The sequence below is a fragment of the Mesoplodon densirostris genome, chromosome 3, assembly GCF_025265405.1.
Source record: "Mesoplodon densirostris isolate mMesDen1 chromosome 3, mMesDen1 primary haplotype, whole genome shotgun sequence".
NCBI classification, from domain to species: Eukaryota; Metazoa; Chordata; class Mammalia; order Artiodactyla; family Ziphiidae; genus Mesoplodon; species Mesoplodon densirostris.
This window is the reverse complement of record NC_082663.1, coordinates 67,086,487-67,100,569: the sequence shown is the minus strand read 5'-3', so window position 1 is coordinate 67,100,569 and position 14,083 is coordinate 67,086,487. Positions and strand designations below refer to the sequence as shown.

Below are 14,083 nucleotides of genomic sequence, written 5' to 3'. Positions count from 1 at the left end.
ACATTTACACAGAGCAAAAGTGTTCCATAGAACACAGCTTAGGAAAGACTGCCCTAGCACATCCTTCTGTTTTTTCAAGAAATGTTAAAGACACGGCTGCTTATCTCCACTAAAAGGTTGCTTCTATAGGAAAGGAAACATTATATTTTTATAAGAAAAAAATTTTTAATGCCTTCAAATTGCTCCCCACCCCTGGAGCAGTTCCTAACTGCTTGGATAAGCCAATGTTGGCAGATGCATTATTCCATACATAAACACAGAAAAATGCAGGCTTATGTTGATTGTCTGCTGGGGAATTCAGCTAACAGAGAATTTTTAGTTACAGTTAAATGATAAGTGTGACTCAGTTGTAAGGAGCTATACAGAAAATAACTTCAAACTAGAGCCTCAGTTTTAGAGCTTTAAACATATTTTATTCTTTGCTCAGAGGAAAGAGGTATCACATTCTCAGGTTCATGTATTTTCTAGGTCGCTAAAGGAAGAAGGAAAAAGTATAGTTGCTTTGGTAGAAACTAAAGAAAGTATTACTATAGGATTCCATCATAACATCACTGACTTTTCAGTGTAATTAGATAAATGTGGCATTTCATGTGTCACAATACTGGGCACACAGCAGTCCCTTGATACTTCCATGTTGAATGAATAAATTATATGGAGCTAATCTGAAGTGCTGAACCTATGACATTCCAAAGTGCTATCCATACCTACCTTATATCAATACCTCTGGGATTTTCAGCATCACCAAACTTCAGAGACAACCTTAGAAAACAGAAACACAATCCATCAAAATAGGAATAACCCTTACTCCACACTATACTCAAAAATTACCTCCAAATGGATCACAGGTCTAAATGTAACAACTAAAACTATAAAAACACATAGAAGAAACATAAAATAACATTTGTGCAATCTTGGGGTAAGAAACAGCTTCTTGAAAAAATGTAAAAGTATGAACTATAAAAGAAAAAACTGATAAATTTCACTTTATCTAATTTTAAAAACTTTTGCTCTTCAAAAGATACTGTTAAGAAAATGAAAAAGGCAAGTCACAGAATGGGAGAAAATATTCACAACACATATACACAAAGAATTTGTATCTGAAATACAGCAAACAGCACTAACAACTCAATAATAAGGAGACAACCCAACTTTAAAGTGTTCAAAAGACATGCACTTCACAAAGGAAGATATACAAATAACCAGTAAGTACATAAAAAGATGTCAATATCATTAGTCATTAGTCTAATTAGTCAAGCAAATATAAAATGAAACCACAATAAGATGCCATGGTACAGTAATCGGTATGGTTAAAACTTTTTTCAAAAAAAAACACTCTTAAGCTTTTAGTATCTATATTTATTCACATTTTTTGGAACATTAACACAAGATTTCCTGGAGGGGAGATAGATTATCACTAACCCAGAGCAATAACCACATTGGTTCCCCTTTTAGCCCAATTCTTCCCCTGCTGAAAGCCAGATGCCATCCTGCACATACTGGGATTTACAACACAGGTAAGGAACACTAAAATTATGAACCTGGGAGCTCATATAGGAGACAGTGGTTCCTCCTTCAACTCCTGAGAGAAGGGAGAAAGACATTTGCTTCTTTAGTGTCAGAAATTTTCCTTGGAAAAATAAAAGTGTATGAGTTTTATTAGCCTTTGGATGGGAGCAAACAGCTCAACATAAAGGCAACAAATGGGTGCATGTCTAATACCCATGTAGGTAAATAAAGTCTCCAAGGAGACGATAATAAGCTTCTCTGGGTTTCCAAGCCCTGGAATATCTCGATGGTGCTGAGTTTCATTACTCCTTGACATGTAATCACATTCCTCTGAGGAGGTACATCTCTTACTAACTCCAAGGCTTATCTTTTAACCCAGGTCCAAGCAAAATTTGTTTAGAAATTGCTAGCCATACAAAAACATAATATTTTCTCTGTAGTCCCAAACTGATCATACCTAATGTTGGTAAGGATGTGAAGTAGCTGGAACTCTCATACAACGCTGGTAGAAAGGTAAACGCTACAACCACTTTAAAAAACCATTTGGCAGTTTCTTAATAAACATACACATACCATATGATCTAGCCAATACTCCTAGGTATTCACCTAAGAGAAATGAAAATATATGCTCCTATAAAGACTAGTACATGAATATTTACAGCAACTTTATTTGGAAAGTTATCTAAAAACTGGAGGAAAGAACAAATTTCCATCAAGATAAATAAGTTGTGATATATCCATACAAAGGAATACTTACTACTCATCAGTAAAAAGAAATACACCTTTGACACATGCAACAATGTAGAAGAATATCAAAATCATTATACTAAGTGAAGGAAGCTAAACTAAAAAAGAGTGTACACTATATGATTATAGTTATATAAAATTCTAGAAAATGCAAACTAATCTATAACAATAGGAAGCAGAACAGTGGTTACCTAGAAAGGTGGGAATGGCAAAGGGATGGATTACAAGGGGGCACAAAGAAACCTCTGAGTGTGATGAAAATGTTTGCTGTCTTGCTTGCGATGATGGTTTCACAGGTATAAACGTATGTCAAAACTGACCAAATTGTATACCTGAAATATGTGCAGTTTATTATATTTCATTTAAATTTCAATAAGGTTGAAAAATAAGAATGATGAAAAGCTAAATACAATTGAAATGGGAAAATGTGAGAAATTTAAATATATAAAGGATGATGCTGATATGTGACATTATAATGTCTTGAAGTTATAACACCTCAATATACATTATAAAAACAAAAAAGCCAAAGTAGATGGTTATAAAATGTCCAATTACAAATTTGAAAAAAATCACACAATATAATCTCATCAATTTGGTCCCACTTATCAAGAAATAGAAATGTCAGTGACTGAGCTCGTTTATCTTACTACTACTTATGGAGAAAGGGAAGGAGTATTTACAAAATTAACCATATTAATAAGATTGCTCAAAGAAATATCTTTATTTCCTAACATCATAAGCTTAGATACCTTAGAAGCACTCATTTACAAACACTTTATAAGCTAATTTACTCGGTAAAGCAAGTTTTCAAGGGGATTTTTCTCTAACAATATTCTGATAATCTGTTACAAATTACTGAAAATACTTTAAAGAAATGAAGTGCATTTCTTGGACTGTACTTTATAAATTTGACTGGTCACTTACTCTAACAGAAGTTCTCTAGTTCTTCCAAGGAATCAGAATAGCTTAGTTACCCACAAATTGGCTCTCCAGCTAATGAACTGAAGCTCCAAGCAAAGCCACGGTGCGCCCACCCGTATCTCTGGTGGAGCAGCTCAATGGCCTCCATGCTTCTGATGTCCCAGGAGCTTTCTCCAGCAGTCCTGGTTTCAATGAAAGCTGTTAACGTGCTCTGCTGTGGAGTAAGGAACATGAGGCCCAGTTTAACAAAGCAAATTCAGCAATCATTCAGTGAGATTTTTTTATGTGCCAAGCACTGCACCACATGCTGCACCATAAAGGGGAAATACAACCTAGGGAGTCACTCAAAAAAGAGCTTCATTTACTCTTCCAAGCACCCTACCCTCCCATGTTTAAAACAGATTCTGAATTCTTGAGATTTTAATTGCCTAAATTCAAAATACACACAGATGCTGGGATTATGCTCTGTTTGTAAGGCTTTCACTATTTAAAAAGACTTCTGTAGCAAATCTGTCTGCCAACAATTTGCCTTTCCCTGAACATTTTGTTTCCAAGCACTAAAATATGGTCATTTTTTAAAAATCTGTGCTTTTGACCTTACATGGTTATGTCTTAGCTTGGGTTTGTTCTTTCCGCAACTCCCTTTCTGGTTCTTGAATATAAGATTTCCTTGCCAGCACAACAAAGGCATCTCACTAATCTATGCAATTCACAGGAATCAGGGACAGTCTCAGCAGCTGGTCCTTGAACTCTTCACATCCTGGGAAGCCTTCCCCTCATGCCCTTGGGTGGGCTCTCCAGGATGCCTGCACACTCACCTGAGCAGGACTCCAAAAGGTGGATGATACACGCTCAGAATTCACCCACTAGAATTCTTGGGCAGTGACAAAGAAAAAGAAAAATCATTAATTTGTGTATTATGAAAACCAAAGGTTCCTTAGGCCTCTCTACCAGGTAACTAGACACTATTTTACTCTAGTTGTCATTAGTATCTTATACTTTGAGTAGCACTTGGCAAAGTTCTCATGCATACATTTCCTCATTTGATTTTCACACTGCAATGAGATAGGGCCAAGAGAGAGGAGGGAAAATGGCATTGTTAAAGATGTTTTAGACCCCAGCTCTATTACCATACAGGCTGTATGATCTTGGCAAGTTTCCTAACCTCACGAGCTTTAATTTCCTCACCTGAAACACCGATGATAACTGTACCTGTGACTCAGAGACTTAACTCGCAATAGCATTGTGAGGAATAACAGATAATATACCTGTGAAGTCCTCACAAGGTGCCTGGCCAATTCCAAGTGCTCCAGTCCTGTTAGCTGCTAGTAATAGATGCCACCATCTCCATCACACACATGATGATCTTAGAGTGGCTCCTGTTTATAAAGTCACAGAGCTCAATGGCAGAAGTGGGCCTAGAAGCTAAGTTTTCATTCTTTCTGTCTCTAGGTTCCCAGTGATAATCAAGGTTTCTAAAGTCCAGCAAAAAGCTGTGGTGCCCTGATCTTCCTCACAAATTCCCTGGGGTCAGGATAAATGGAATCAAAGAGGGCCAGTCAGCCATGGACAGGCAAGACTATCCCCAGGCAATCAGCCTCTCTCCCTGCAGCTGACCACAAATAAAGAGCACTGTAGGGAATTAATTAGAGGCTGAGGAAAAAGTCCTGAGCTCTCAGCAATGTTGGAGTCTCTTTGATAGTTATGCTGTAACAGAATAAACAAATCCGGGAGGACTCTGGATTTTGCTTACAATTCCCTAGCTCTCTGATAAGAGATAGTCATTGTGAATAGCAACATACTTACTAAAACTTGTAATGTAACTTGTAAGCATACATGAATATAATCCATTTTTTACCCATCATCAAGAATTTTTAAATGAGAAGTTAAGAAATAAAAAAGTGTTTCCACCAAAGTATATAAGAATAATACAGAGAAACACTCACACACACACACACACACACACACAAACACAGAGCATGTTATGGTTTATACAAAGCATTCTGCCCATCTAAACCAGGCCAGAACAAATGCAGAGAATCTTCCAAAAGCCTCCATTATGCCAACAAATGTTGAAAGCAAGGAGCTTTATAGAAAGCAAGTGGGACATGCCAGACTTCCTCCCTCTGGACCAAAACAAATACAAGCAAAAAATATCTGCTTGGATGGCTGAAAAGCAGAGAAAGGCACTGGAAATTGACTTCCTCTTCGAAAGGGATAGTTGTTTAATCTGCTTATCTCAAGTCAAAAATAATTATTCTAATCATCTTTTAAATGTCCTAAAGAATTCTCTGAAATCTGGCCATTCAAAGTTACCCTTGCACATTTGCAAACAGGCAATGTTCCATAACTTCAGAACACTTCCTAGAATCAAATATCTGCCCTGACTAGATGGAGTCAGCTTTCTTTGTTTCACCCACTAGAATATGTATGATTCTGCTCACCGATATGCTATTTCCTTCCTGCTGGGACAAAAGTAGTTTGACACCTCACATTTGGAGTTGACAGAGAGCCTGAAATCCTTTCTCTTTTTCAGAACAAGTTTGGGAAACTTCATTTTCAGAATCCTGAACTTCCACAAAGTATTATAGCAATTAGCTAAAATGTTCAGAAGAAAATTACTGGGAAAAAAAATAAGAAATTAAAAAAATTAATTTCTGACTTGTTCTTTCATTTTAGACATTAGACGTTTCCTCAGAAATGTATGTCAGGGTCATGTACAAAGGAGCCTACTTCTACTTTCCGAAATGACAGAAAACTGGACCACCTAGTTAAAAGGCTACACTCGCCCTAAGGGCTTGCTCCAGCAAAGCAGTCAACTTACATGGCACTTCCTTCACTGCAATTTGAGTTGCCAGAGTCCACTGTTGCCTTCTGGCCAATGGTTTCATCTGTAAGGTCCAGCCAGGTCTGATTCTTAAATTTAATTGTTATTCTTTTGGCCCAAAAGAGAATGCAGGGAATTCCATCCACAGAGACATTAACCGGGCTATGATGGCTGAATGCATTCCAAGGTTCTTTTTCTAAATCTTTGTCTGCTCAGATTGTAGTTGAGAGCCTAATTAACCAAATAAATGAAATTTAAGATACGAATTTGTATCCATGGTACAAAAGGCTTCTTGGAAGTAAAAGAGCCAATTCAAAACCTGTTGAAACTCTGCTAGCTTCAGAGTCCATGCTATTGTGGGGAAAAGATGGGTGGACCTATCAAGCCTAAAAATGATAGGTATACCTGAGAGGCACATGAACCCAGTTCCACAAAGCACCAAAAATGTAAAGGACCAAATTATAAAAACAAACAAACCAAAAACCAACTTTGAAAGTAATAATATTAGCAATAATGACTTTAAAAAGTCACCAGTCACCGTGCTGAGGGAGGAAGAGGGGATAAATAGGTGGAGTGCACCAGATTTTTAGGGCCGTGAAACTATTAGTCTGTATAGTACTGTAATAGTAGATAGATATCATTATACATTTGTAAAAACCCATAAAATATGCGACACGAAGAATGAATGCTAATGTAAACTATGGACTTTAGTTAATAATGTATCAGTAGTGGATTACCAGTTTTAACAAATGCATCACACTAATGAAAGATTTTAAATACAGGGGAAATTAGCAGGGGTGGGGGCTGCAGACTGGAGAGGTATATGGGAATATATGGTCAATTTTTTCTGTAAACCTAAAACTACTAAAAAAAAAAGTCTATTAATTTTTTAAAAAAATTCACCATGCCTTGAAACTAATGGCGGTAATCTTTTCAAAAAATAATATCATAAGAACCCAAATAATTCAGAACTTTAAATAAATTCATTAATATGTTAAACAAAGAAAACAAGAGGTTTCTGAAAATCAAGCGTAATTCTCCAGACCATTAATGTCCAACAGAACTTCCTGTGATATTGGCTATTATGCACTGGAAATGTAGCCAGTTCAATTGAGGAGCTTAATTTTTAATTTTACTTAACATTATCCAATTTGAATTTAAATTTAAATAGTGGCATGTGGCTAGTGTCTACTTTCTGGACAGTGTAGTTCCAGGTCATTTAATATACATAAACTAGCAAGGTATTCTAACCTTATTCTAAATCTTATGAAACCTTTGCAGATTTCCAGGAAGCCCAAGACAATGCACTTCAGTATGTCACTCTGGAGATCATAAAGGTAGGTCTCTATCCAAAAGAAGATCCATTTATCTAGAGCAATTATTCCATACCAATTACTCCAGTGTAAATAGAGATAAAAGTGAAATTGAATAGGCAGCAACAACCCAAGTTTACCAGTAACCAAAGATAAACTGTTACTATAGTGATCCTATCTGGAAAGTAACAAAAGTAAAACTGAATATTGTAATGAAAATACTATATACGACAGCAAGTGAAACTTTAGTGTTTTCTCAACTATAAGATTACCATAATACATTTCCTCACCTAAAGTTTAAGCAAGAATGTTAGTTATTAATAGAATTATTACTTATATTTTCACAGTGGCTCTGACCTGATTGAAATGTGTTTACTTTTTTTTATGATACAATCTAGTTTCCTAACATGTTCATACCTGTGTGATTCGTATTGTTGTAAAATCCTGCACTGGTTTCATACCTCCATTATTCTGGTGATCTGTCAAATAAAATGATATGAGTACAAAGGCTAAGTGTCATATATTTATTAATGTAATTGAGTGACAATAATATGCTAAGCACAGGCTTAAGTCTCTTTTGGCTCATAATTTAGAATACTGTAGTTTAAGAGATTTTCACATCAGACTGCTGATGCCAGTACTGGTGTTCAGGGAAGCCCATCACAGACAGAACCCTTCCTCCACCTCCCAAGGAATCATAAGGGAAATTACAAGTCTTACCATTGTTCATAACCACTTCTTTATTTGAAGATGTTGGAGAGCTGAAACTAGAAGAAAAAAAAATAAAAAGATGCTGAAAAAATATCTACATTTTAAATTTTATATGTAATTTTAAGGACATTTTGGTTTATTACATCTCAGAGTATAGGAGCAGAACCTTAGCCTGTCAAAACTGTTCACTTTTTTTTTTCCTTTTTTTTTTTTCCCCTTTTTTTTTTTTGCGGTATGCGGGCCTCTCACTGTTGTGGCTTCTCCCGTTGCGGAGCATAGGCTCGGACACACAGGCTCAGCGGCCATGGCTCACGGGCCCAGCCGCTCCACGGCATGTAGAATCTTCCCCGACCGGGGCACGAACCCGTGTCCCCTGCGTCGGCAGGCGGACTCTCAACCACTGCGCCACTAGGGAAGCCCAAAACTGTTCACTTTTGAATAGTGAATTTCTGATTTAAAAAGTAATACTATATATGTTCTTCAAGGAAAAGACTGAAAATTTTAAAGTAGAAAAAAATTTTAAATATCAACCCTAATGTTCATTCATTGAATAAACAATCTACTCTGAGAGTTTACTATGTGCCAAGCAGTATGCTAGACACTGAGGTTTAACCAAAAATAAATAATAACCAAATAATAAATCAAATAACCAAATAATAAAACATAATAAAATACTTTACAGTGAAATTTTATACCACATTGTACTGTTAATATATTAAAGCAAAAATATTCAACCCTTTTTATTTAATAAAAAGACAGACTCTACTGCCAAAAAGGTATTTCTGAAAATTATGAAGATATAAATTATAATAATATATCCTTCCAGCGTTTCACTCTACATACATTCATACACACCCTACACACAAATATAATTTATTTTTATATCATTTAAACAGATTTTTATAACATCCTGTTTTAAAGCATGTAATTTTTTGACTTAAAAATATATCACAAATATTTTCCCACATTATTACATATTTTTCTGACATAATTTTGAATTCCATGTGGTATTACATCATACAAATATATTAATTTATTTAAACTAAAAACCTATTAAGTATTTAAGTTGTTTCCAATTAATAAACAATACTACATTGAACATTATCATGGATTATTTGTTCATACTCCTGAGAAGTTCCTTAAATTCCTAGAAGTGAAATTGCTACGTTAGAAGATATATACATCTTTTTATCATGGAATATTGCAAACATACACAAATTTAAACAGAAAAATATAAGCTCCTTCACCCTCCCCAAGTACCTGTGCCCATCATCCAGCTTTAGTAATTATCAAGTCATAACCAATCCTGTTTTACCTATGTGCCCACCCACTTCCCCACTCTAGTATTATTTATGAAGAAAATATCAGAAATTATATCTATTTAGGTACGTATTTCTAAAAGATAAGGACTTAAAAAGTAACAGCCCAATTATATCTAGAAAATATTAATAGTTCTTTAATATTAAATATCATACCAGTTTAAATCTCCAATTGTGTCATGTCATAAAAATTTTTAGTTTACTGCATATTTTTAATTTTTCATAAGTTGTACCTGTAATATATGAGAATGCAGATCAAATTCTATTTTTAGAGATTCCTATCCAAGACCTGTATATATAACTATCATATAAGCTCAACATTTTTACAATTAGAGAAATATATATATTACACATTATTATCTATATGCAAAACATAATTTTGGATAAAGAGTTACTAAATCTATATTATAGTGAAATGCTTTAGAATTAATTATATGGAACCAATTACAAATTAAATGCACCACTCTCCTTGTAATACAACCTCTAACAGCTAGTGAGAATTTCTTAAGATGATAAATTGATAACTATAATGTCTACTAGATGCTGTTAATAAATTCATATATGCGTGCAATTATTTTTTCACTTTATCAGCTCTATTGACATATAATTTAAGTATAGTAAACTGCATTAATCCATTCAACGTGTACAATTTGATGGATTTGGGCATAGACATATACCTATGACACACTGCCACAAAAAAGATACAGAATATTTACATCCCACAGAAGTTTCCTCATGCACTTTTGCAGTGAAGAGATGTTTCCTTCACCTCAGCCACAGGCAACTACAGACTTACTTTCTGTCAATTTAGATTAGTTTGTATCTTCTCCAATTATAAATAGAAGCATGTAACATATATTCTTCGGTGCCTGGATTCTTTCAGATTTATAATGACTAAAATTCACTGATGTTGTTACATGTATCAATATTTCATTCCTTTTTATTACTGAGAAATATTTCATTGTATGGATATACCACATTTTGTCTATGAACCCATTGATGGACATTTATGGGGTTTTGTGGAGTATGTTTTTGTTTCTCTTGAATACATACCCAAAGTAGAATGGCTGAGTCATAATGTATAAGTTTGTTTAACTTTTAAACTGCCAATCGGTTTCAGCACGTGAGCTTTCCTGTAGCTCCACATTCTTATGACAAACATTTGGTATTGTCAGTCTGCTTAATTGTAGCCATTCTAATGGGCATGGGTTGCTATCTCATTGTAGTTTTAATTTTCATTTCCCTGATGACTAATAATGCTGAGCACCTTGTGTCTAATGGCCATTCATATATTTTCTTTTGTAAAGTGTGTGTTTAAAACTTTTTCCAATTTTTAAAAATAAGTTCATGGTCCTCTTATGAGTTGAAAGAATTATTTGTATGTTCTAGATACAAGTTCTCTGTCAGATATATGCATTGAAAATCATTTTTTCCATTCTATGTCTTTTTCATTTTCTTAATGGTGACTTTCAAAAAGCAAAAGTTTTAAATTTCAAAAGTCTAATGAATTTGTTTTTCTTTTATTGTCCATTTTTTTGTGTCTAAAAGAAATATTTCCTAACATAAGGTCACAAAGATTTTTTCTTGCATTTTACCTAGAAGTTTTAAAGTTTCAGCATTTACATTTAGCTATGTGAGGATCCATCCTGAGTTGATATTTGTGAGATAAGGTACTTGTAACATTTTGAAGACTGGAAGAAAGAAAATGTCCTATAAGCTTCCAGAAATAAAAAACAAGAACCATGCAAGGATTCAGAAAATGTATTTCTTACACAAAAGCTAATGGAGGACATGCTCCACCAAAGTAAGGGATAAAACCAAGAAAGAGGAAAGCACAGGTTCTAATAAACAGTGGATCAAACTCAGAAGAACAGTGAAGAGAAACCTAAGGATGACTACTGCACATCAGACCTAGAGAGAATCAATCCAGATTGAAGCAACAGGACAAAAGGGCTCTGAAGAAGGGAAACCTAGAGGGAGATCACTATGCAAAAGGAGGATCTGAGAGACCATGTTATATGTTAAATACTCTGTTGATAATAAAAGGAAGTTGTTACACAAAATCTAAAATGTATAAATTGAGAAATCATCTGCGTATATCATTTAAATAATAATATTTAATACATACAGTGGTGGACTGTATGATTGTTCCCAACTAACTCCCTAGGAACAGCAATCCCAGAGATGAATGTATCCCTGTCTTTGGCCATATTCCTTGCAGTACCTCCCTGTGGGGGCAATATTTCCTGCCCCATCATCAGGCTTGGCTATATGTCTTGGAATATGGGCCAATGGAATATGAGTGGAAGCAATAATGTGCCAGTTCCACAGAAACTTTAAGAGATGTTACATGCGTCTGCCACCCCTTGCCCTTTTCTCTTTGATATGGTAATGGCATGTCCAAATAGAGACTGCTCTTTCAAGTCTGGGTCTTGAAATGAGAAGACATGGGAAACAGAGCTGGAGCAGGGCCATGGCAGCCCACCTGTAGCTGTCAACATGTAACAGGGGTGAGAAATAAATGTTTGAGATTGTAAGATTCTGGAATTTTGGAGTTGTTTGTTACTAGAGAAAAGCTGACGAAATGGGAGACAGTTTTTTAATAATTTATTATGTGTCTTGGTACCATTTGATTGTTTTAACCATGTATATGTATTACTTTGATAAATTTTTCTAATTTATTTTTTTAAAAGATGCCTTACTTTAAAAATTTATAAATTAGCATTCTGATTTATACTCTGTCTCTTGTGAGTATGGTTAGCATTAATCAGTCCTCTGAATCAAATCACACCTAGGAGCACTAAGAAATTAAATTTCCTAAGCAGCAAGCGTCAGGCTCCAATCAAAATAATCATATAACCACAACAGATATATGCTTTAGCCAAAAGATCTCTACCTAAACTCCAAATTCTATAGTACAAATTAAACAGTAACTGAATACATGAAAGAAACACTAACACCCCAGAAGTATTTCTTGAAAAGTTTCAAGCTTTCTAATATCACCATATACAAATAGATTTTTAAATTTTTTTAATTTGAACTTTATCCAAAAATCATAATTCATGATACAAGGTTAAGGATTCAATTTTAAAATGTTTTAATGAACAAAAACAGAAAATTTAGATATATTTTACCTAAATAAGATAATAATATATCAAGTCATTTGAAAATATCTAGTCAGCAAAGGAGTTTAATGTTTACTGAATAAAAGTATATGATTAAATGAATGAGTTATCATATCATTAATATGCTTGGCTTGAGACTCTACTAATTAAAATTTTCCACGTGTTCACTAATGAAAAGCTCTTAGCACACAAAATAGGCTTATTTTCATTTCAATGAATCTATGGACATACAGTGATGCTGCTATATTCTTTTTCAAATAAACTCTAATTTGGATAGGCCTTGCCCATACCCATAAGCCTAAACTAATGAGGTTTTAAAGGAAGCCATAATCTCAACCAAAGACAAAATACAGTGCACATGCATTTTCACATCACTACATGATCTCTGAACTAAAGTAGAACTAAAGGATTATCTGGTTAAAATTATCCATGTGAATAAACTAAGAAACACTGATTTTCAATGTGAAAAAAGTAAACCTACATTAGCACTAAAATATTCAGACCCTTTTCCAGTAAAAGGGAACTCTGCAATACATGAAAAGTAATCAAGAGCCCTAGGCTTGCAGTGGCTGGTGAAATATTTTTGATTTACCAGGTGTTCCATCGTGAGTCTCCCAAGTATGCCTTCATGAAGATGAAGGTGAAGTAGGTCCTTCATGGTTCTGCTCAGGGTGAAGATCAGGTTCCTACCAAGGCCTACAAGGCCCTGAAAGGCCTCAGCCTGCTAGTTATGCTCATTTGGCCTCCGCCCCTCTCTCCTCCAGCTACACTAGCATTCTTTAGTTCAGTTCCCTGAATGCTTCATGTTCCCTTCTTCCCTCATAAGAGTCTTAGCACCTGCTGTCCCCTCTACCTGGAATGTTCTCCATCCTGCCCTTCCCCCTACCTCCTTGTCATGCCCTCCATATTCTCCAGATCACAGCTCAAATATAACTTCCTCAGAAACACTGTCCCTAACTTTTCAGACTAGTTCAGATCCCCCTATTATATGTGTTCACAGTCTACCATACTTTTCTTTCAAAGCACATTTCACAGTTTGTAATATCGTTCATTTGATTAATGAGCACCTCTGCTCTAGATGTAAAGGTCCATGAGGGCAGAGACTATATCTGTTTTGCTCACCATTGTACAACCAGCACCTAGCACTGTGCCTACTTAAAAGTATCAAGTATTAAAAATATGTGTTACATGCATAAATGAACTAACAATTTAATGAACGAACAAACTCTGAAAGGCAAGTGAAAAATGGGAGATCATGGGGGGTGCTGTGTGAGAGGGAAAAGATTTCCTTTTTGTTTAAGTATAAACCCAATTTGAGGAAGGAATATGTAAATGAAGAGTGACGACCCCTACCTTCTCTAAGCTTAGGTAACAGGTATCAGGCTTAAAATACAATCACCCTTCCTAGAGACTTAAGAACCTTGAATTACTCATAGAATTGAAATATATTTTAAATTCCAGATCTATGATTTGAAAGAACATTCACAAAACAGCAACTGTTGTTTCCTTCATAATGAATTAATATGACATATTATTAGATTCAAATGATCATTGATTTGTATGATTTCTAGGGTCTCTTCTGGAGCTAAAATTATTTAAACCCATTAATCTTGC

General features: G+C 34.9%; 1 protein-coding gene across 1 annotated transcript in view; it reads right to left on the bottom strand.

Moving 5' to 3' along the window:
* Nucleotides 1–14,083, bottom strand: part of LOC132486783 (V-type proton ATPase subunit S1-like protein) — a 41,303-nt gene that overhangs the window by 11,134 nt on the left and 16,086 nt on the right. The window contains 5 exon segments of the mRNA XM_060094366.1: nt 709–759; nt 5,999–6,204; nt 6,206–6,232; nt 7,732–7,793; nt 8,035–8,081. Of these exon segments, the coding sequence (XP_059950349.1) occupies nt 709–759; nt 5,999–6,204; nt 6,206–6,232; nt 7,732–7,793; nt 8,035–8,081 (393 nt within the window).